Below are 25,109 nucleotides of genomic sequence, written 5' to 3'. Positions count from 1 at the left end.
ACTCCTGACCTCAGGTGATCCACCCACCTCGGCCTCCCAAAGTGCTGAGGATTACAGGCGTCAGCCACCGCGCCTGACCTTTTTTTTTTTTTTTTTTTTTTTTTTGTGGAGACAGAATCTCAATATTTTTTTTTGTGGAGACAGAATCTCAATATTTTTTTTTGTGGAGACAGAATCTCAGATTTTCCTGAACGAAAATCTGTTTACCCCATTCTCAACTCCAACAATCCTAGGCCAACCCGCTACAATCCCCATCATCCTATTCCCCATGTTACTAATCCCAACCTCTAAATATCTTATTAACAATCGACTAATTACCATTCAACAAAACCTAACTCAACTTACTCTAAAACAAATAATAATAATTCACAACGTTAAAGGACAAACCTGATCTCTAATACTAACGTCTCTAATTGCCTTTATTACCACAACAAACCTCTTAGGACTCCTGCCCCACTCATTTACACCAACCACCCAACTTTCCATAAACCTAGCCATAGCAATTCCCCTATGAGCTGGCACAGTGATCATAGGGCTTCGCTTTAAAACTAAAAATTCCCTGGCTCATCTTCTACCACAAGGTACACCCACACCACTCATTCCTATACTAGTAATAATCGAAACTATTAGCCTACTTATTCAACCAGTAGCCCTAGCTGTACGACTAACCGCCAATATCACAGCTGGCCATCTACTAATGCACCTAATTGGAAACGCTGTACTAGTACTATTAACCATCAACTTCTCCATTGCCCTACTAACCACTATACTCCTAACACTACTAACCGTCCTAGAAATTGCAGTAGCCCTGATCCAAGCCTACGTCTTCACACTCTTAGTCAGCCTCTATCTACACAACAACACCTAATGACTCACCAACTCCATGCCTATCACATAGTTAAACCCAGTCCCTGGCCACTGACAGGAGCCCTATCAGCTCTTCTGATAACATCTGGCTTAGTTATATGATTCCACTTCTACTCTACCACCCTACTGGTATTAGGCCTACTAACCAACACACTAACCTTATATCAATGGTGACGTGATATTGTACGAGAGAGCACATATCAAGGCCACCACACAACACCCGTCCAAAAAAGCCTTCGATATGGAATAACATTGTTCATCATCTCAGAAGTCTTCTTCTTTATTAGCTTCTTCTGAGCATTTTACCACTCAAGTCTTGCCCCAACACCCTGCTTGGGAGGCCATTGACCACCAACAGGCATTACCCCTTTAAACCCCCTAGAAGTACCCCTCCTAAACACCTCCGTACTACTCGCATCCGGAGTCACAATCACCTGAGCCCATCACAGCCTCATAAATAGTAGCCGAAAACAAACAATCCAAGCCCTACTTATTACAATTCTACTAGGCACCTACTTCACTCTACTACAAATCTCAGAATACTTTGAAGCACCTTTCACCATCTCCAATGGCATTTACGGTTCAACATTTTTCGTCGCCACAGGCTTCCATGGGCTTCACGTTATTATTGGATCCACATTCCTTTTTATTTGCCTCATTCGCCAACTACTATACCATTTCACATCAAACCACCATTTCGGCTTCGAGGCCGCCGCTTGATACTGGCACTTCGTAGATGTCGTCTGACTATTCCTCTATATTTCTATCTATTGATGAGGGTCCTACTCTTTTAGTATAACCAATACAATTGACTTCCAATCAATTAGTTTTGACAATATTCAAAAAAGAGTAATCAACCTAGTACTAGCCTTAATAATCAATACCCTCTTAACCTCGCTACTAATAATTATCATATTCTGATTACCCCAACTCAACTCCTATGCAGAAAAAACTAACCCCTACGAGTGTGGATTTGATCCCCTAAATCCTGCTCGCATCCCATTCTCAATAAAGTTTTTCCTAGTTGCCATCACTTTTCTACTATTTGACCTAGAGATCGCTCTACTACTATCCCTACCGTGAGCTATCCAAACAACAAACCTCCCAATAATAATCAAATCAACCATTGCTTTTATCATTATCCTAATTCTCAGTTTAGCCTACGAATGAACTCAAAAAGGACTAGATTGGACCGAGTTGGTAAGTAGTTTAAATAAAACAAATGATTTTGACTCATTAGATTATGATAGCCATACTAACCAAATGACTCCTACCCACATAAACATTATATTAGCATTTACCATCTCACTTCTAGGCATATTAATTTACCGTTCACACCTAATAGCTTCCCTCCTCTGTCTAGAAGGAATAATAATATAACTTTTTATCATAACTGCCCTCATTGCCTCGAACATACATTTCCCTTTAATCAACATTATACCCATCATCCTACTAGTATTTGCCGCTTGCGAAGCAGCAGTAGGCCTTGCCTTACTAATCTCAATCTCCAATACATATGGGCTAGATTATATTCACAACTTAAGCCTGCTTCAATGCTAAAAATAATCATTCCCACAATCATGCTACTACCTGTGACATGATTCTCCAAAAATAATACAATCTGAATCAACTTGACTACACACAGCCTAACTATCAGCCTCATTCCCCTATTATTCTTTAACCAAACCAACAACAATCTCCTTAATTACTCAACCTACTTATCCTCCGACCCACTAACAACACCCCTCCTAATACTGACTGCCTGACTCCTACCCCTCATAATTATAGCGAGTCAATATCACCTATGCAACGAACCCCCTTCACAAAAGAAACTTTACCTTTCCATAATAATTTTCCTACAAATCACCTTAATTCTGACATTCATGGCTACAGACCTAATTATATTCTACATTCTATTTGAAACCACCCTCATTCCCACCCTAATTATCATCACTAAATGAGGCAACCAAGCAGAACGTCTCAACGCAAGCACATATTTTCTATTCTACACACTAACTGGCTCTCTACCCCTACTCATTATACTAAACCACACCTACAACAACACAGGCTCACTAAACATTATACTACTAACATTCACAAACCAAAAACTAACAACTACCTGATCCCACAACTTTACCTGACTAGCATGCATAATAGCTTTTATAACAAAAATACCTCTATATGGCTTACACTTATGACTCCCCAAAGCTCATGTTGAAGCCCCTATTGCAGGATCAATAGTTCTTGCCGCGGTACTCCTAAAACTAGGTGGCTATGGCATAATATGACTTACTTCCATTCTTGACCCCTTAACAGAACACATGGCCTATCCATTCCTTATGTTATCCCTATGAGGCATAATCATAACAAGCTCAACATGTCTCCGACAAACAGACTTAAAATCACTCATCGCATACTCTTCTGTAAGTCACATAGCCCTAGTAATCGTAGCCTCCCTCATCCAAACCCCCTGAAGCTTCTCTGGCGCAACCATCCTTATAATTGCCCATGGACTTACCTCCTCCATATATTTCTGCCTAGCTAACTCAAACTATGAACATACCCACAGCCGCATCATACTACTATCTCGAGGACTCCAAACCCTACTCCCATTAATAGCCTTTTGATGATTCACAGTAAACCTCACCAATCTTGCCCTACCCCCCACCATCAACCTACTAGGCGAACTCTTTGTAATCACAACCTTATTTTCCTGATCCCATATTACTATTATACTAACAGGACTCAACATACTAATCACAGCTCTCTACTCCCTCCACATGTTTATCACAATGCAACGAGGAACACTTACATACCACATAATTAACATAAAACCTTCCTTCACACGAGAAAATACATTAATATTTATACACCTCGCCCCGATTATTCTTCTATCCCTCAACCCCAACATCATTCTAGGGTTTACCTCCTGTAAATATAGTTTAATCAAAACATTAGATTGTGAACCTAACTATAGAAGCCTACCACTTCTTATTTACCGAGAAAACTCGCAAGGACTGCTAATCCATGCTTCCGTGTTTAAAATTACGGCTTTCTCAACTTTTAAAGGATAACAGCTATCCATTGGCCTTAGGAGCCAAAAACATTGGTGCAACTCCAAATAAAAGTAACAACCATGTATACTCCTATTATAATAACAACCCTCACCTCCCTAACTCTCCCAATCTTTGCCGCCCTCATCAACCCTAACAAAAAACGCTCATACCCAAATTATGTAAAATTAACTGTAATATATGCTTTTGTTACTAGCTTTCTTTCAACAACCTTATACATTTTCCTAAACCAAGAAACAATCATTTGGAGTTGACATTGAATAATAACCCAAACATTAAATCTAACATTAAGCTTTAAACTAGATTACTTCTCCATAATATTCATTCCAATCGCACTATTCATCACCTGGTCCATTATAGAATTCTCGCTATGATACATAAGCTCAGATCCAAATATCAATCAATTCTTCAAATACCTCCTTATTTTCCTCACTGCCATACTAATTCTAGTCACCGCTAACAACCTTTTCCTACTCTTCATTGGCTGAGAGGGCGTAGGAATTATATCTTTCCTCCTAATTAGCTGATGACATGCTCGAACAGACGCCAACACAGCAGCCATCCAAGCAATCCTATATAACCGCATTGGTGACATTGGTCTTATCCTAGCTAGAACATGATTTCTCTTACATTACAACTCATGAGACTTTCAACAAATACTAGCCCTGAACTCCAACTTAAATCTCCTTCCACTAACAGGTATTCTCCTGGCAGCAGCAGGAAAATCAGCCCAATTTGGCCTCCACCCCTGACTGCCTTCTGCCATGGAAGGCCCAACTCCAGTCTCAGCTTTACTTCACTCTAGCACCATAGTCGTCGCCGGAGTATTCTTACTCATTCGCTTCCACCCTTTAATAGAAAACAACATATTGATCCAAAATCTTACATTATGCCTAGGAGCCATTACCACCCTATTCACAGCCATTTGCGCTCTCACACAAAACGATATTAAAAAAATTGTAGCCTTCTCTACTTCAAGCCAACTAGGTCTGATAATAGTCACCATTGGCATTAACCAACCATACCTAGCATTCCTACACGTCTGCACTCCCCAGTTCAGGAGATCTTCCCACCTTGGCCTCCCAAAGTGCTGAGATTACAGGTGTGAGCCACTGTGCCAGGCCATTGGAGTTTCAAATTTTATTCCCGACATCTAATCTGAGGCTCTGCTCCTGCTAAGTGCTCAGTGGCTGTTTGTGCCGTGTTACAGGAGTTCCCATCGGTTCTTTTCACCTGTGTATATTGCCAGGGGCTTTTGGTAACCTGAAATTCCCTTACAGTGAGGCAGCAGGAAGCAGAGAAACCCAGCAGAGACAGAACCCTGGGGCTCTCTCCTTTATCCTTGGTCATAATTGTCCAACTTCAAAATAAATTCTGTAACACCCCTAGTCACCAGGGTTATCACGCTATCAAAGGGTGTTTGATGTTGTCAGTTTAAGGGATTAAAATAAGTAACTTCCATATGAGAGGTAGACAAGCAACACCAACCCAAGGACGAGAGCCAAGTAGTGGGAAGGCTTGAATCACCTGCATCACCTTCAGAACGGCGCTGCATTACTCAAAATTGAGAATGTTCTCATGCACAGAATGCCGAGATTCATGTTAATGAACTGATGTTAGGTTGTTCTGCAGGAAAACGTAGTAAATAATAAGATTATCATTTATGGCATAGAAAAAAATGCACTTTCAGATGACTCTATGCTAAGAGCAATGAAACAATGAAGAAAAAAATGATTTTTTGACACAGATCTAGATTGTTCTACTCTTAAAGTATTTACGACAGTGATAAGCACATGTCTAAATTACCTGACTTCTCTAATAGTCCAAATGGAAAAAAAAAAAAAAATCAGACAGGAAAGGGATGAAGCAGAAGTTTTAAAAAATTCGTATTAGGAAAATTGGAAATACATGAAATTTCATCTGAAATCAGCCAGAGACTTGGATCCTCATTTTGCTTAAGTGAGTTTTACATAATGCAGTGCACCTGATCTTAGCCAAAAGGCCGAGAAGCGATACATAATACAATGCAAATTAAATATATTGCTGATAAAATGGACCCAAAGCTTCTACTGAATTGTGTAAAATGGGCTTTCTATCATTGTCCCCACCACTGAAAAATGGGACTTTCATAAATTACATTACTTTCCTAAGAACCTTAACTTCAAACAGTTCAATTTTCATTTAAAGGAAAGTAATTTCCCAAATGGCATTTAGTCAGAACAGGTGCTGTTACATCTGGATGCCAGAGCTAATCAGGGGGCGTTTTCTCTTTTTCTATCTGTCTTCACTATCTGAAGCCCAGTTTACAGCTTCTCAGTGTATTTTGTACCTCATTAGTTTTTGGCATCCTCTATAGCATATTGGCCAGTATGATTCATCCTTTCTTTGAGCACAATTAGCTGTGAAAACAGATCTTAGGGCAGACTCCCTCCCTACCCCCAAAGGATTACTGAAGGTAGGAAATGCAGGTGATTATCAGTTTGCCTTTGATACAGACATCCTGCTCTGCCGTGGCCCTTTGAACTATCTTTGATATGCAATAATTAAGAGGGATTCAACCCCTGGAGGAGAAGCCGCGTGGCCCTGCCTCTTCTCTCCTTCTATTGAGTCCTTGTTTTGAACGATTGATCAAACAGATTTGAAGGGATTTGTTGAAGCTTGTGTGGGGCAGGAGGAAGGAACAGAACGGGGAGGGGGCACATCTGGTTATAAATAGTTTCAGGAGGAACCTGCTGGTCAGACTTTGCTCAGCCGATTTCACGCACCTTACTCAGACTAAGGTTTGCTTCTCTTTCAGAAAAAGCAGTGACAAACAGACGACATACTGAGTTGCCACCTTAGTGGAAGCTCTGCTCTGGGTGGAGAGCAGCCTCGCTTCGGTGACGCACAGTGCTGAGACCCTCCAGGAGCCCAGGGATTGAAGGATGGCGGCGGCCGTCCTGCTGGGACTGAGCTGGCTCTGCTCTCCCCTGGGAGCTCTGGTCCTGGACTTCAACAACATCAGGAGCTCTGCCGACCTGCTTGGGGCCCGGAAGGTAAGGCTGCTAGGGAGGGGTTGAGGTACGGGGCTGCTGACAGTCGGGGTGTTCTGTTTGGGCTTCAGTAAGTCGTTTTGATTCATGTGTGAAATGTCTTATCTAGCAGGTAAATTGAATTGGTTTTGGATTTGGGAGGGCACCCTGGTAGGATCAGTGGCCTTAGCATGAATGTATGAAATAAACACAGTGGCTTTTCACATCATTTGGCCATAAGTTTGTCTATAAATCAGGGAATAAACGAACACTTTGGAAGCTCTACCATGTGCCAGCTCTTTTACATGTGATACCTCATGTACTCCTTCCTCACAATTTGAGATAGATGAAACACCCCCTAATTCCAGATGAGGAAATAAGACTCAGAGATTTTGAAGAGCTTACCCAAGCTCACAAAGCTGGCAAACATGGGAATGAGAATTTAAACAGAGGACCATGATGCATTGCCTTGTCACCGTCTAACTTCACAGAGAGAGTTGTTTTAGGGATCGCTTTATATATGTGTATATGTTATTATATATCCTATCTATTATTACATATATCATATATACTATACCAACATTAAAAGTATCAACTGTGGATGAGAACAATTGATCTTCGCTATCTCTTTCTCTATGTCAATGAGGCATCATTGAAAATCAAAGGACAGTTCACTTAGGGAGGGTCTGCAAGCTAAATGTGATTCACTAGAGTGAAAAATCAAACAAGAATGCCCAAAACATCAATAGTATATTTAATTAAACTGCAGCCAGCTTCTAGAGTTAAGATATATTGAAAATCTCATAATCACCTGTTAAGACACACATAGGAAACCATTTTTTTCCATTTTCACAAAGAGCACAGGAAAACTAAATTCTGAGTTAAGACAATTTTTCAAACTCAAATAGCCTTTGCAGGGCCTGGGTCTCTCCCCAGGTGACCTGAGCTTCCCTTTGTGGGAGAAAACCATTTCCACTGGAAAATAAGATGCTGTCTGGGGTTTGTCACAGCGCCACTGTCCTTTGGCTCCCTCTACCTCCTGCCTTCCATCGTGTTGGGTTTCCTAGCCTTGTGACAACAGATTCCCTCCACAGGGCTCACAGTGCCTGTCTGACACGGACTGCAATACCAGAAAGTTCTGCCTCCAGTCCCACAATGAGAAGCCGTTCTGTGCTACATGTCGTGGGTTGCAGAGGAGGTGCCAGCGAGATGCCATGTGCTGCCCTGGGACACTCTGCATGAATGGTGAGCGACCATAACACCAACAGTGGTTTTTAAACCAAAGGTAGTGTCTAAGCCCCATAGACTAGCACATTCCAGGGTAGATACTCTCTAATGGCGCTTCCTAGATTCATGCTTGAAGTAAGTTTATGCAGCTGCCTTTTCTTTTCCTTTTTTTTCGGAGATGGAGTTTCCAGGCTGGAGTGCAATGGCATGATCTCAGCTCACTGCAGCCTTGGCCTCCCGGGTTCAGGCGGTTCTCTTGCCTCAGTCTCTGGAGTAACTGGCATTACAGGTGTGCACTACCATGCCCGGCTAATTTTTGTGGTTTTAGTAGAGACAGGGTTTCACCATGTTGGTCAGGCTAGTCTCGACCTCCTGACCTCAGGCGATCCACCTACCTCGGCCTCCCAAAGTGCTGGGATTACAGGCATAAGCCACCAGGCCTGGCCTGCCTTTTCTTCATGAAACAAAATAATTTATTTCCTGGCAACAGCTCTTGCCAATAACTTGGAGATAATGATTTTAAAGGGAAGACTCAAGTTGGAATCATTCAAATACTTCATTTCCACTTGGAGACCATTAACTACCTTTAATGGAATCCATCTTCCACTTAACTACTTTCTCTGCCATATGTGAGCATGTAAATATTTAGTGCATGTCCCAGAAATCTAGAAAGTTATATATAAACTGAAGGCAGAGGTGCTACTAAACCATGCAACAGTAGGATAATTAGTGTGTCTGTGTTTCTCCCCCTTGAAGTTAGTAATTCTAGTTATACCTGGTTGTCCCTCAGATGTTTGTACTACGATGGAAGACGCAACCCCAAAATTGGAAAGGCAGCTTGATGAGCAAGATGGCACACATGCAGAAGTAACAACTGGGCACCCAGTCCAGGAAAACCAACCCAAGAGGAAGCCAAGTATTAAGAAATCACAAGGCAGGAAGGGTAAGAACAGCATTCTGAGCACATTTTATTTCAGAAATGCATTTTCTCCTCCCAGCCTCTTAAGGATAGGGTGAGATTGATTTTATTCTTCTCCATCCCAGAAACACTTAGGGAGCACGTGCTGTTTGTAATCTCTTTCTATAAAAAGCTGTGGGGGTCATGTACAGAGTACCCTAAGGTAGTCTGCAGCCAGTAACAACAATTCCGATGGGTAGGGGTGGAGTCGCCATTGCATTACCGCTTTTAGCGTAAGACCTAGCTCTGTGAGACCCGCGTGCTGTGTCTATTTTTACTTTGTGTCTGTCAGTCGTAGGTCCCATTCCCTTATCCCAGTAGCAAACCCCCGGCAGGCCACTTTCCTTATTTATCACTAAAGCCCACATTAACCTTGTTACAGGACAAGAGGGAGAAAGTTGTCTGAGAACTTTTGACTGTGGCCCTGGACTTTGCTGTGCTCGTCATTTTTGGACGAAAATTTGTAAGCCAGTCCTTTTGGAGGGACAGGTCTGCTCCAGGAGAGGGCATAAAGACACTGCTCAAGCTCCAGAAATCTTCCAGCGTTGCGACTGTGGCCCCGGACTACTGTGTCGAAGCCAACTGACCAGCAATCGGCAGCATGCACGGTTACGAGTATGCCAAAAAATAGAAAAGCTATAAATATTTCAAAATAAAGAAGAATCTACATTGCATTTGAGCTCAATCTTGGACATTAACTTTAAAATGCTTCCATACAGATCTCTCTTAAAATCAAATCTTGTAGCAAGTGAAATAGCCTGAAACTAGAGAACTAAGAGTTGGCGACCTTGTGATGAATGAAACTAGCTTTAGCTTTTTGTCCGGTTTTCCAGAAAACTGATGGGACTCTGTAACAAAAAAAATTTATTTCTAATCTAGGGACTCAATTAATTCAAATCTTCAAGAATTGAGGCCCGGCGCAGTGGCTCACGCCTGTAATCCCAGCACTTTGGGAGGCTGAGGCGGGTGGATCACGAGGTCAGGAGTTTGAGACCAGACTGGCCAACACAGTAAAACCTTGTCTCTGCTAAAAAATACAAAAAATTAGCTGGGCATGGTGGCAGGTGCCTGTAATCCCAGCTACTTGGGAAATTGAGGCAGGAGAATTGCTTGAACCCAGGAGGCGGAGGTTGCAATGAGCCGAGATCGCACCATTGCACTCCAGCCCAGGCAACAGTGCGAGACTCCGTCTCAAAACAACAACAACAACAAAGAATTGAAATTGTATATATTTACAGTGTACAGCATGATGTTTTGAAATACATATACTATAACCGAGTCACATCTCTCTCTCCAAATACATCTTTAAGCAATTTCTGGTAAAGGGCTGGTGCCTGACAGTATCCTAGGGGGTAAAAATGATAGCACCTAAAGTTAAAAGTAAGTTAATTCTTACATCTTACCAGGGAAAATTATCACAGCAAATACTATATTTTTCCTTAAAAACTCTATTGTTTATTTCCATTCATTTCTTAGAAGGGAAATGGCATTTCACTACAAAATAATTTGGTTAATAAAGAAGTTTCAAAAGATATATTTGTATAGTCCTTTGCAAGTTATAAAGCATTTTCACGTTTTCAGTAGCTTTACTTACCATTTGATACCTTTGTCTATTTTATATTTATATAATTTTAATATTTGAAAGGCAGGGCTTTCAAGGAGTGTTTTTATTTATACATTTTGACCACTTGCACTTAAAAGCCCAGAGGAAGGGCAAAAAAGTGAAATTTTTGTTTGGAGTTTAAAAGGCTGTATTTTGTGCATAGTAGAAGTGGTTGTGCTTAGGGGAGCTCTTTCTAGTGGATTTCAAGCAAGTGCTACAGATTTCATTTAAGAGATAAACCATACACCTGTTTTTCTATTCAGGTTATAAGTATATATTGCAAGATTCAATGATATGGTTTGGACATTTGTCCCTTCCGTAACTCCTGGCTGAAATGTGACCTCCAGTACTGGAGGTGGGGCCTGGTGACTGGACAATGAGGGCGGACTCCTCATGAATGGCTCAGCACCATCCCCTTGGTGATAAGTGAGTTCTGTTAGTTGACACAAGATCGGGTTGTTTAAGAGTGTGGCACCTTCTCTCTCTCTCTCGCTCCTGCTTTCGCCATGTGAAGTGCCTGCTGCCGCTTCATCTCCCACCAGGAGTAAAACCTTCCTGAGGCCTCCCAGCAAGCTTAGCAGATACCAGTGCCATGCTTCCTATACAGTCTGCAGAACCATGAGCCAATTAAACCTTTTTCCTTCATAAACTACCCAGTCTCCAGTATTCTTTTAGAGCAATGTAAGAATGGACTGATATAATCAAATATGGGCAAAACAAAAAATTAAATTTATGAAGGTCTCTAGTTTATTTTTTTGAGATGGAGTCTCACTCTGTTGCCCAGACTAGAGTATAGTGGTATGATCTTGGCTCACTGCAACCTCCGCCTCCCAGGTTCAAGCAATTTTCCCACCTCGGCCTCCTAAGTAGCTGGGATTACAGGCACTTGCCATCACCCCCAGCTAATTTTTGTATTTTTGGTAGAGACAGGGTTTCACCATGTTGGCCAGGCTAGTCTCCAACTGCTGACCTCAGGCCATCCACCTACCCCAGCCTCCCGAAGTACTGGGATTACAGGCATGAACCACCATGCCCGGCCCCCCTAGTTTCTAGAAAATATTGAACAATCTTCCAGAGGCTAGTCTCTGGGTGTACCTTAATTAACTAATTTGTGATCAGTAAGTAGGGGTAATGTGGTTTATAGCCTAGAGCAGAATATGAGAAAATAAAAACTCCCATTAAAGATCTGCTATCATCTCATATTTCTCTCTACCAAACCCATAGTAAAGTATGATCATGAACATAATATGAAAATTTAAACTAAACATATTTGCTAAGAAAATAAGAACATCATTATCCAATAACAGTACACAAGGTTTTATTGACTACATTGCAAGCGAAAGCATGAAGAAGAAACAATCATTTAAAAACACTAAAGACCCTTACATAGCAAAGGTTAAGAAATAAATTAAGACTCCTATTGTGCTGTGTCTGCCAGGGAGGACACAGGCCTCATTCACTCCGGTCCTTGGGTTCTCGGTATTTCCACTGGATGTAATCAAAGATGTCTTTCTCACTATCCACTGGCAGGGGTTCTCCAGCAACTCCTACAAGTACAGAGAGAAAAAACTTATTGTAAGAACCCGTTTTATAGTTTAGTTATAGAGGGTTCAAAATTAAAAGCTGTGTGGGATTTGCTTTCAGAAGAAAAAGGAAAATGGTAACCAAGTCACTAAAAAAGAAAGACACTGGCAGACGTGGTAGCTCACGCCTGTAATCCCAGCACTTTGGGAGGTTGAGGCGGGCGGATCACCTGAGGTCAGGAGTTCAAGACCAGCCTGACCAACATGGAGAAACCCCATCTCTACTAAAAATACAAAATTAGCTGGGTGTGATGGCGCATGCCTGTAATCCCAGCTACTCGGGAGGCTGAGGCAGGAGAATCGCTTGAACCCAGGAGGCAGAGGTTGCAGTGAGCCGAGAATGCGCCATTGCACTCCATCCTGGGCAACAAGAGCGAAACTCTGTTTCAAAAAAAAAAAAGACACTGACCACTCTATTGTCTCCCAGGAGCCTGTGCCGGAGCTTCGTCTTGTGAGTCACCAGTGCCACAAAGGGAACCTGGGGATCCCAGCTAGAGTCACTCAAGTCATCCTCACTCTTGATTGTCCTCTCTGATGGAGCCAGTATGTATTATATAAAATACTCTAGTGAGTTCCTTTGCAACTCGGTTCTTGGACTAGCAGCACTGGCATCTAGAACAAGCTTATCCAACCTATGGCCTGTGGGCCGCATGCGGCCCAGCACAGCTTTGAATGTGGCCCAACACAAATTTGTAAACTTTCTTAAAACACGATGAGATGTTTTTGTGATTTTTTTCTTTAAAGCTCATCAGCTATCATGAGTATTGGTGTATTTTATGTGTGGCCCAAGACAATTATTCTTCTTCCAGTGTGGCCCAGGGAAGCTATAAGATTGGAAACCTCTGATCTAGAAGCTTACTAGAAATGCAGAATCCTGAGCCCCACTGCAAGCCCAAGGAGTTAGAATCTGAATTTAGTGAGGCCCCCATGTTGCTGGTATGCATACTGAATTGTGAGAAGTACTGCCCTAGTCTACCAGGGATGAAAGCCTTATTTTATACTTTGAGGACAAAATGACAAAAATTCATTCTCCTAGTAGAGAACGGTAAACCACATAGTATACTGTGAAATGTTAACAGGACCCATTAAGCATAGATTCAGCAATCCTTATTCTTTAAACTTTAAAAGCATGGGGCCAAAGATACTGTGGCACTAAAAGCAAAGTGTGTGGCAATGAAAACAATGATACTTGAGTTTTTCAGGGGTCTTGGAGGTACATTAAACAACAGCAAAAAACAAAAACCTTTTTAGATGAGTAAGATGTTTTACTGAGCATGCAAGGATTTAATCCATTTTAACAAAGCTAGAAATAACACTTGCCTTGATGGCTTTCAACTGAGGGCCTAGGAGCATGTTATGCATTACATCCTTTCTTGTTGCCTGAAGGACTAAAAATACAAAGAAACTACACTAACTGGCATAGTTATTAGAAGGTTTGCTAAACCAAAGTATCTTTGAAAATTACCTTCTCTCGAGATGAGAAATGATCTCTAATACACACATGGACACTCACCAGTGACTCCCAAGGGACGGATGGTGTACTCATTGATTGTGAAACCCTTTTCTAGGGCATGAGCCCTCATATTCTTATTGAAAATATCACTCCCAGTGAAATAGAGAACACCACAGTAATACTGATCTTTGGGTATCAACCTAAAAAAAATGGACAGTAGATACATTTTTTTTACCATGCATTTCAAGTTTAGCAAATATAGGACTCCTAAAATCAATAAGGAACAAAATACCTAAGATAAGCCTAAGTGGTCCAATAAATTGAAGAGAAGACTATCATGAGGTAGACTGCTCAAATCACCCCAACCTTGTAATTTGTTTACGTTTCTATGAACTTTGTTCTGAAAGAGGTGTGGAGAAATGAAATCGCATTATCACTTAATACAACTAACTTAGCCCAGGCAGGAAACGACTTTTGAGCTGTGGAAGGCATCATGGTGAGGTGCAAATCTGGAGAAAATAAATCAGAGTCTGTAGACAGTCATTACTCTTCATATACTTTGGAGCTAAACATTGCATTTGGCAAGAACATATGGCTCTCGGGAGTAAAAAGAGGCTCTAGATATGAATGTGAACTCCAAGATACAAAAAGGGAGGGAGAAAACGAGACAAGTTTGGAAAAGTTAACAGGTCAGCAACAAAGTCTGAACAATACCTGATATCAATTCTTCTGTGTGGATATTCTTTTTCATCATTTTTACTGGGAAGCTGGCAAACACCCTAAAATGAATATTTTAAACCAAGTTTAAAGATGTTCTAAACTTAAGGCTTAATTTTAATCAAGCAAAACACAAGGTCATTTTTGTTTTTAATATTAGCAGCTCTAGAATTCTGAGTACTTTTAGCAGCTTCTGTGAGTGATACACTATCCCACCTTTCTATTACACTTCATGATAATTAGAGAACTACACGAAACCGCAAATGAGGATTCTCATTATGAGGATTTGGCCTTTGCATGATTCTAAACAAGAAACTAATCAAAGAAAACACTGAACACAAAACACAGACATCAAAATAAACAGAAGAGAGCAAGGTGGAAGAAACGATTATGCAGGAAGAAGAAAATAAACAAAAAAGCTACCAGTAATAGTCTCAGATAACGGAAGATAGTCTATCCATGAAGCAAGGACAGAATACTACAGAAAACCCTCAGGGAAAGGTTTAAATCAAAATTTAAAATGATAGGTAGCAGAAGTAAAAGAGTTTGAAATTGAAGAAATCTCTCAGATACTAGAAGGGAGAAAGACACGGAAAATAAGAAAAATATGAGATCAGAAAATGAGAGGATCACTTTCTTCCTTCTCCACAGGTTAAGTTTTCATTATACTTCTACAGTTTCCAAACAAAAGTTATTCAAGTCTGTTTTATCTTTTCCCTTTCCAGAAAAATGGACAAAAAATCTGGACTGGTCAGTAACCCATACATATGTAAAACAAGCTATTAGCACCACCAAATTTCCAATTAAAAGTATCAAATGCTACATTCTAAGAAAAATACACAAGTGACAAGCTTCTGGTCCCCAAGAGTGGTCAAGTTAACACATGCCACTAAAAGCCATACTTTTTCACTCAGCAAAATAGAAAAATTAAAATCTAAACTAATTCTTGAGCTGTTCCTATGGAAGAAAGATTAATGAAACATGTTTACCTTCAAAATACCTACCTTCTTAGGAACTAACAAGTTCCAACTCAACTTCCACCTTCAAGTGGATCAGAAGTCATTTCCACCTGGAATTACCAGGAGGTATTACCTTGCGGATGCGGATATCTAGATGCCACAGGGAATGATGTTGCTGTTTGTCACATCAGTAATAGGATTTTATCTCATGGCTTTGTTCCTTTCCTTGAGGCTAATTTTATTTCCTGCACTTTTTCTGAAGTGCTAATGTTAAAGAATTTCTCTGTTTTACTGTAAATTCTGTATTAGATTGAGTGGATTAGCTTTGTTTGGCATTTCATTTGGGGAGCTTCATACTGAGTGTCTGAAATAAAGCCTCTTTCATTTCCTCACAGTAGCCATGGTATCTCCTATTGTCCCTTGAATTCTTACTGCAGATATTTCACAGAAAATTACCCACGGCCAAACTTGCACAAAATACTGAAATTTGAATGACACTCACCTTACATAAAACCAATAGTTAAATGCAGAGGAAACTGTTTTTTTCTTCTGAGTGCTACTATATTCACAGGAAGAACAGCTCAATTATCTAAAGACTATGATTGTACAAGATGATCTGGAATAACCATGGCTTTCCTACTGTTTGTTTACTATTAGCTTAAAGGAACTTGTATCTTGAAGATAACTTGCAAAACACATGGAGAGGCATATCTTTAAGACTAGTAAGTGGTGATAGCAAGAAGAGGTTTTGCAAAAATATGGAATGAGAATGGTTTATTTCACTACCTAAGTTGAAATCATTTTGCAGCCAGTTTCCTTTTAGAAGCCTAGAGCTCTTAGCTTCTTCGGATATCTTGGTCACGCTCATTCCCATAGGCTTGCTGCTTGGACTCCTGCCTGGCTATCTCTTCCCTCAGATATCTGCTTAGCTAACTCCCTATGTCTTTCCCTAAGTCTCATGTTCTCAATGAGGCTGCCTCCAACCACACTATTTAATACTGCCTCCTGCACTCTCCTCTCCCCTACACACTGTTCTTCCTTTTTAAAAAATAGCACTTAACGGCCGGGCGCGGTGGCTCAGGCCTGTAATCCCAGCACTTTGGGAGGCCGAGGCAGGTGGATCACGAGGTCAGGAGATCAAGACCATCCTGGCTAACACGGTGAAATCCCGTCTCTACTAAAAATATAAGAAAATTAGCCGGGCGAGGTGGCCGGCGCCTGTAGTCCCAGCTACTCGGGAGGCTGAGGCAGGAGAATGGCGTGAACCCGGGAGGCGGAGCTTGCAGTGAGCTGAGATCGCGCCACTGCACTCCAGCCTGGGCAACAGAGTGAGACTCCGTCTCAAAAAAAAAAAAACAAAAAAAACAAAAAAAAAAAAACAAAAAAAACTTACTACTCTAACCTATTATATAATTCACATATTTATTATGTTCATTGTTAACTATCAGTCCCTTCCCACAATCCTCAAATGTGAGTTTTACTTAAATTCATGGATACATCCCAAGCTTCCAGAACAGTGCCTGGAATGCTTGTATGTATTTGCTGAATTGACTGAATACAACTTCTGCCCTGGGGGTGCTCACTCTCCTCATTCTGTTCTTCTTTCATGGCACCATCCTCTCTCTATCCCTTCCTTTGTTCCCCAATCTAATCCTTACCAGGTCACCTTCCTCTCCTGATCCATTTCCACACAGATGACATCTTACATTTGTGCAGCTCTCTTTGTACAACTCTTGGAAGATCCAGTATCTCTGAAGTTGTGCAAATTCTTATTTGTACATCAAATAATTGCACAAACTCTTCAAAGTTTCCACATATATTATTTAATTTTGATCTGCATAACGGTCTTCTGACGTAGGGCAAATATCAATTTTAAAGATAAAACTCAGGCCTTTTAGAAGTAAATCCACCTTCCCAATGCCACACAGAGTATTAGTAATGGAGCCAGAATAAGACCCTCTATCTTCTATATCCAAATCTATTCTTCCATAATGAAAGATACAAACCACCTCTTAACTGTCTCTAAAATTGATTTGAAAGTTGACCTCGAGTGCTTCTCTTCCTAACAATGATTACAAATGTCAAAACAGCACGCTCAACTATGGTATTTTTTTAAGTTCCAGGGACTATGAACCACAGGTATAACATCCAAATTTTGTCAAAAACCACCGAGATGGATTCCTACGTCGCAACCTAAAGATCTTAGTTTCTTGTTCTTATTGTCATCTGAATCTTCTACACTTAAAAACAAATAAACAGACCCAGTCTTCTTGTGTTTTAGCCTGTTTTCTTCTGGAGATATGTCTGGGGGATGCTTTCCTGTCAATACCGCTAGATGTGCTGCCAGATGTATGATTTAAAGACTGGGAAGTCAAGATAGGGCATGGTTCCTACAATCCCAGGTCTATCCTAGGATGGGTGAGTGGCCTTAGTCTTCATTCCTGTGGCACACGCACAGTGAGGTCTAAACTAGCCTCATCTCTAGCAATAACTGGGATTTGGCTGCCCTTGCACTTCCTAGGCAAAGGGTTTTCTTTCTTTGATTGAGCAACTACTGGGACAACCCAAGTCCACCACTATCAACAAGATCACAAAGACCTGGCTACCCACCTTTCCTTTTCAGGTTACATCCAGCCCACTAGATGATACTGTTTCCTTTTTTTGGGAGGGTGAGGGAGTCTTGCTCTGTCGCCCAGGCTGGAATGCAATGGCGCAATCTCAGCTCACTGCAACCACTGCCTGCCAGGTTCAAGCGATCCTTCCATCTCAGCCTCCTCAGTAGCTGGGATTACAGGCGCCCACCACCACGCCCAGCTAATTTTTGTATTTTTAGTAGAGACGGGGTTTCGCCATGTTGGCCAGGCTGGTCTCAAACTCCTGACCTCAGGTGATTCACCTGCCTCAGCCTCCCAAAGTGCTGAGATTATAGGTGTGAGTCACCATGCTAGGCCCTTTTACCTTGTATTCTTGCTAGCTGGATTCCTATAGCTTCTGTTGGTTTTTCCTCTGGATTTCTCTTCGAATACAGCAGAACACCATTAAGATTATAAAAAATGGCTTCTGCCATGGTAGTGTGGAAATACCTTCCTAGTCATTAACTCTGAAAATAGTTGGCACACTTCCCAGTAAGGATTTCTAGTGACTTTCCCAGGGATGATACTTGAGGAAGAGATTTAGGCCAGAGAGGTCCCCAGAATATGCCCAGATGTAGCAAGACACTTTTCTACTGTGCAAAACATCCAGCTTGTCTAGCAGATATTGTTTTCAGGATTTTATCTGACTGAATATTCTTAAATGTAAGATTCATGAACATTCATTTGGAGTGAATTAAAATTCACCTAAATTTGAAAAGGCTGTTCATGGGGCATACACAAGCCCTATTTTTAATACCATCTCATGTATGTATATACTTTTGGGAACAGAGTAAGACTTCAAAACCTCACAGAGTCAAGAGAACAAATCAGAGATTTAATTTCCAAAGACTGACTAGAACCTTTACTTTTATCTTTCCAAAGTTCGTTTGGAAGCGTTGTTGAAGTGTGACCAGCTTAGAAAATACACTTTCACAGCCCACTAATATCACCATGCTGAACTTAATGACATGATTTTTTATATGTGTGTGGGTTAAATATACACGACATACAATTTACTATCTATTTGCCATCTCTTTTTTTTTTTTTTCTTTTCTTTTTTGAGATGGGGTCTTGCTCTGTCACCCAGGCTAGAGTGCAGTAATGCGATCATGGCTCACTATACCCTCAAACTCCTGGGCTCAAGCCATTCTCCGACCTTAGCCTCCCAAGTCACTGAGATTATGGACATGAGCCACTGTGCCTGACTACTATTTTAACCATTTTTAAGTGTACCATTCTGTGGCATTAAGTACAATCACATTGTTGTGCAACCATCGCCACCATCCATGTCCAGAATGTTTTCATCTTCCGCAACTGAAACTCTGTGCCATTTAAACAGGAACTCCCTATTACCCCCTCCTTCCAGGCCCTGGCAAACACCACTCTACTTTCTGAATGACATGACAATTTAATTATCTTTCTCAACTATCTTCTAGTTTTGGCTAAAACTCTTGTCAAATCTATGCACTGAGACGCTTACTAATTTTAGCATGTCAACTCTCTAAAAGCACAGTCTCTTTCCTTTCAGTCATATAACCCGGGAAAAGTGGGGTGTGGAGAAAATTGACTCAAATGATGTATATAAGTGACAGAACACTAAATGTCACCTTAAGAAGGAAGTAAGAGGCCCGGGCACAGTGGCTCATGTATGTAATCCCAGTACTCTGGGAGGGCAAGGAGGGTGGATCACTTGAGATGAGGAGTTCGAGACCAGTCTGAGCAACATGGTGAAACCCCATCTCCACAAATAATACAAAAATTAGCCGGGCATGGTGATGTGTACCTTTAGTCCCAGCTACTCAGGAGGTTGAGGTGGGAGGACTGCTTGAACCCCAGAGATTGAGGCTGCAGTGAGCCATGTTTCGCCACTGCACTACAGCCTAGGTGACAGACCAAGACCCTGTCTCAAAAAAGAGGAAGAGTCTTAATTCTAGGCTGGGCACAGTGGCTCATGCCTGTAATCCCAGCACTTTGGGAGGCCGAGGCAGGCAGATCACCTGAGGTCAGGGGTTCGAGACCAGCCCAGACAACATGGTGAAACCCAGTCTCTACTAAAAATATAAAAATTAGTTGGGCATGGTGGCAGGCGCCTGAAATCCCAGCTACTCGGCAGGGTGAGGCAGGAGAATCGCTTGAACCCGGGAGGCGGAGGTTACAGTGAGCCGAGATTACCCCACTGCACTCCAGCCTGGGTGATAAGAGTAAAACTCCATCTCAAAAAAAAAAAAAAAAAAAAAAAAGAATCTCAATTCTAGATTTCTATCTGCCTTCCTGTTGGTATACAGAATCACTTATTAATCTACTTTTAATCCACTAGCCATTCATCTTGAATTATTAAGTCTTAATTCCCCCCCAATCAACTTCCCTCGTTACCATTCCATGTAACATGTTTCTTCCCCTGAGTGTTCTATCACAGACCGTGATGACTTTTCTTTCTTTGGTGTTGAAATAGATTAATATTTTTCAATCAATTCTAACTTCACTTACTGAAGAATTCTGAGTCAGAGAAGATGAGAACCATTTGCTATTTTAGGGAAAAACTTAATGTGTGTCAAAGTCATTACTGATATTTTCAAAAAGCAGATTATGCCTCATTAACTATTCTTTTTTTTTTGAGACAGAGTCTCGCTCTGTCACCCAGGCTGGAGTGCAGTGGTATGATCTCGGCTCACTGCAACCTCTGCCTCCCGGGTTCAAGTGATTCTCCTGCCTCAGCCTCCCAAGTAGCTGGGACTACAGGCGCCCGCCACCATGCCTGGCTAATTTTTGGTATTTTTAATAGAGACGGGGTTTCACCATGTTAGCCAGGATGGTCTTGATCACCTGACCTCACGATCTGCCCACCTTGGCCTCCCAAAGAGCTGGGATTATCCTGCCATGCCCGGGCCTAATTAACTATTCTGATGACACCTGTTATTTACAAGTGGAGAATTAAAAGAAAATTCTTTCCTAAAATATTCTGAGAGTAGTTATGAGAATCAGGCATCCTGCTGATTATTTTTCTTTAAAGTCTCATGGATACTCTATTTGTTGACAGTAATTCAAAGCTACCATGAAGTCACACACTCAGAATGGTTACTAAACAGTCTCCAAGTTTTTTTTTTAGATGTGCTAACTCTTAACAAGTACTTACCATGAACTTTGTCTCACCCTTCGACAGGGTATCTGTGATAAAACGAACCTTCTGTAACTGCTCCACAACCTGATGTAACAGTTTTGGCTGCAGAATCATAATTAGGGAATAAGAAAAAGAGTAATTACTTTGTAATGGTAAGAAAATATTTAACAATATCTTTAGAGACAGAGTCTTGCTATATTGCACAGACAAGAGATTGTGCTCTTCACAGGTACAATCATGGCAAACTATAGCCTTGAACTCCTGGACTCAAGTGATCCTCCTACCTCAGCATCCAGAGTACCAGGAACAACATCATGCCTGGCTAAGAAACCGTTTTTTTTGGCAGCGAATTGAGCCCGGAAAGAAAACATTTTTAACATGAGCTTTCTAATTATTTATGGAGAAATCTCTCTTTTTTTTTTTTAAGACAGAGTCTCGCTCTGTTGCCAGGCTGGAGTGCAGTGGTATGATCTCAGCTCACTGCAACCTTTGTCTCCCAGGTTCAAGTGATTCTCCTGCCTCAGCATCCCGAGTAGCTGCGACTACAGGCATGCACCACCGCGCCCAGTTAATTTTTATACTTTTAGTGGAGACGGGGTTTCACGATGTTGGGCAGGATGGTCTCGATCTCTTGACCTCGTGATCTGCCTATCTTGGCCTCCCAAAGTGTTGGGATTACATGCGTGAGCCACCGTGCCCGGCCATCTCTATGTTTTTTAATGTTCTGAGCAAGTACTTTTTCCAATAGAAAATTCACCTTTGAAACATATTTTTAGAAACCACTGTTTAAGGTATTATGATTGTTAAAACAATGATCAGTTGTATTTATCTGTTTCCTTAAATCAAAGAGTTTTACTGTTCTTGAAATGGCTCATGGGAAAAAAAACCAAAGAGTCAGCTGTTTCATCTTTTAAAGGCATATGTTGTAAAATAAAAAATGTTTTGCCTTCACAGGTTTTCTAATAGAAGTAAGGTTTCTCAATATTTCATTTTTTAAGTGAAAATATTCCTTTAATGAAAACCTGATTATAGTATTTCTAACGTATTTATCACAGATAGTAAGTCGTTCTAAAACTATTGTATTAGATGTCATCTCTTTCAAATGTTAGACTGTCCTCCCAGCTCCTCATGGAAGAATAATAGGTATCCCTTTCGAGAAATTTGCCTTTCGCAGAATTCAATCAGTACAGAGCTCTTCAGTAGACTTTTCGGGAAGGCAAAACCAAAACTTATTCTGAAAATATCAACTATCATTTAAAAAGCGAAATTCACTGTTGTGTAAGACTGATCACATTGATTATAAATGCTGAGGCACCTGTTTGGTTGATTCTGAAGTGAAGCTGGGATGGGTCAGGAGAACATCCATGTCACCACTGGACTCTGCACCTGTGATGACAGAAGACACATATGAGATTGTCCATGTAAATGTATCAGTTGGGCAAATGGAACCAAGCTGATGACACACACAGAAGAGCCTTACTTCTTACAGCCTAACTTTCTATTTCACTGTGCTTCATAGTCAGAATTAGTTAAAAGATTTCAATTTTCTGTCCAACTATTCAGGTGTATTGATGTAGACAGCAGAATCTGTGATGACAACAGTAATCGGCATTAGATACACATTGCATACAGTAAGTTAATTTAATGTGTTAAAAATGCACCTAAGTAACTACTCAATAATGAATAAAAACAATGTTTTAAAATAGCTTTAAAATACACCTATGAACAACTCTATATGTAAAAATCTCAAATTAAACAATATACTGTAACTCTATAAAAGTCAATCAGAAAACTCATTTCGGCCGGGCACAGTGGCTCATGCCTGTAATCCCAGCGCTTTGAGAGGCTGAGGCCACAGGATCGCTGAGCCCAGCAGTTCGAGACCAACCCAGTCAACATAGAGAGACCCAGGCTCTCTCTTTTTTTTTTTTTTTTTAAAAAAAAGAAAACTCACTTCAATTCCTATGATTGAACTCAATTAATCGATCTATACTCTACAACCACATAGCTTCAGGCAAGTTACATGCAGCTATTTAAACCTTTCTTTTCCTATATTCTATGAAATTCTGTCTCCACTTAGATGGAATTTGTTCATTTTACTTTTTTTCAGTGTTGCAAATGAGGACTCTTCATTCCTCTAGACCTCAGTTTTCTTATATGTAAACTACTAAAAACTACTTCATCTGCTATTGTGTAAATAAAAACATATGTAAAAGCATCCACTATAGTGCCTGGTATACAGCATAAAAGAATCCAGTCTATCTCCTGCCTTGCATTTTGATAAGTACAATAGAGGCCAAACATACTTTTGGTGACTAAAGATCTTGCAGTGTCTTTGAGATCCTCTCACTTCAGCCTCCCAAAGTGCTGGGATTACAAGCATGAGCCACAGCGCCTTAACCAAATATTTAAATATAAAGAAGGCTAGGCCGGGCACGGCAGCTCACATGTATAATCCCAGAACTTTGGGAGGCCAAGGTGCGCGGATCACTTGAGGTCAGGAGTTCAAGACCAGTCTGGCCAACATGGTGAAACCGTATTTCTACTAAAAAAAAAAAAAAAAAATGGGGCGGAGCAAGATGGCCGAATAGGAACAGCTCCAGTCTCCAACTCCCAGCGCGAGCGACACAGAAGACAGGTGATTTCTGCATTTTCAACTGAGGTACTGGGTTTATCTCACTAGGGAGTGCCTGAAAATCAGTGCTGGTCAGCTGCTGCAGCCTGACCAGCAAGAGCTGAAGCAGGGCGAGGCATCGCCTCACCTGGGAAGCGCAAGGGGGAAGGGAATCCCTTTTCCTAGCCAGGGGAACTGAGACACACAACACCTGGAAAATCGGGTAACTTCCACCCCAATACTGCGCTCTACCAAGGATCTTAGCAAATGGGCACACCAGGAGACTATATCCCACACCTGGCCGGGAGGGTCCCACGCCCACAGAGCCTCCCTCATTGCTAGCACAGCAGTCTGCGATCTCCCAGCAAGGCAGCAGCAAGGCTGGGGGAGGGGTGCCCGCCTTTGCTGAGGCTTAAGTAGATAAACAAAGCAGCTGGGAAGCTCGAACTGGGTGGAGCTCACAGCAGCTCAAGGAGTCCTGCCTGTCTCTGTAGACTCCACCTCTGGGGACAGGGCACAGCTAAACAACAACAACAACAACAACAACCAGCTGAAACCTCTGCAGACGCAAACAACTCTGTCTGACAGCTTTGAAGTGAGCAGTGGATCTCCCAACACGGAGGCTGAGATCTGAGAACCGACAGACTACCTGCTCAAGTGGGTCCCTGACCCCTGAGTAGCCTAACTGGGAGACATCCCCCACTAGGTGCAGACCGACACCCCACACCTCACACGGTGGAGTACACCCCTGAGAGGAAGCTTCCATAGCAAGAATCAGACAGGTACACTTGCTGTTCGGCAGTATTCTATCTTCTGCAGCCTCTGCTGCTGATACCCAGGCAAACAGGGTCTGGAGTGGAACTCAAGCAATCTCCAACAGACTTACAGCTGAGGGTCCTGACTGTTAGAATGAAAACTAACAAACAGAAAGGACACCCACACCAAAACCCCATCAGTACATCACCATCATCAAAGACCAGAGGCAGATAAAACCACAAAGATGGGGAAAAAGCAGGGCAGAAAAGCTGGAAATTCAAAAAATAAGAGCACATCGCCCCCTGCAAAGGAACGCAGCTCATCGCCAGCGACGGATCAAAGCTGGACGGAGAATGACTTTGACGAGATGAGAGAAGAAGGCTCCAGTCCATCAAACTTCTCAGAGCTAAAGGAGGAATTACGTACCCAGCGCAAAGAAACTAAAAATCTTGAAAAAAAAGTGGAAGAATTGATAACTAGAATAATTAATGCAGAGAAGGCCATAAACGAATGGACAGAGATGAAAACCATGACAC

The 25,109-nt window shown here is 41.5% G+C and overlaps 2 protein-coding genes across 3 annotated transcripts in view; one reads left to right on the top strand and one right to left on the bottom strand.

Moving 5' to 3' along the window:
• Positions 1–6,741: 6,741 nt before the first annotated feature.
• DKK4 (dickkopf WNT signaling pathway inhibitor 4) lies at positions 6,742–9,899 on the top strand. Its single transcript, XM_001097758.5, has 4 exons — positions 6,742–6,976; positions 8,047–8,197; positions 8,970–9,122; positions 9,520–9,899. Exons 1-4 carry the CDS (start codon positions 6,866–6,868, stop codon positions 9,777–9,779), a joined length of 675 nt encoding a protein of 224 aa, XP_001097758.1. The 5' UTR covers positions 6,742–6,865; the 3' UTR covers positions 9,780–9,899.
• Positions 9,900–12,051: 2,152 nt separating this feature from the next.
• Positions 12,052–25,109, bottom strand: part of POLB (DNA polymerase beta) — a 39,653-nt gene continuing 26,595 nt past the window's right edge. Inside the window, 5 exon segments of one of the 2 annotated variants that reach the window (NM_001257703.1) lie at positions 12,052–12,287; positions 13,837–13,976; positions 14,491–14,555; positions 21,219–21,305; positions 22,519–22,589. In NM_001257703.1, the coding sequence (NP_001244632.1) occupies positions 12,193–12,287; positions 13,837–13,976; positions 14,491–14,555; positions 21,219–21,305; positions 22,519–22,589 (458 nt within the window). In that variant the 3' untranslated portion in view covers positions 12,052–12,192. 2 annotated transcript variants of the gene reach the window in all.

This window comes from Macaca mulatta, chromosome 8 (assembly GCF_049350105.2).
Source record: "Macaca mulatta isolate MMU2019108-1 chromosome 8, T2T-MMU8v2.0, whole genome shotgun sequence".
Taxonomy (NCBI): domain Eukaryota; kingdom Metazoa; phylum Chordata; class Mammalia; order Primates; family Cercopithecidae; genus Macaca; species Macaca mulatta.
This window is presented reverse-complemented; position numbering and strand designations above follow the sequence as displayed.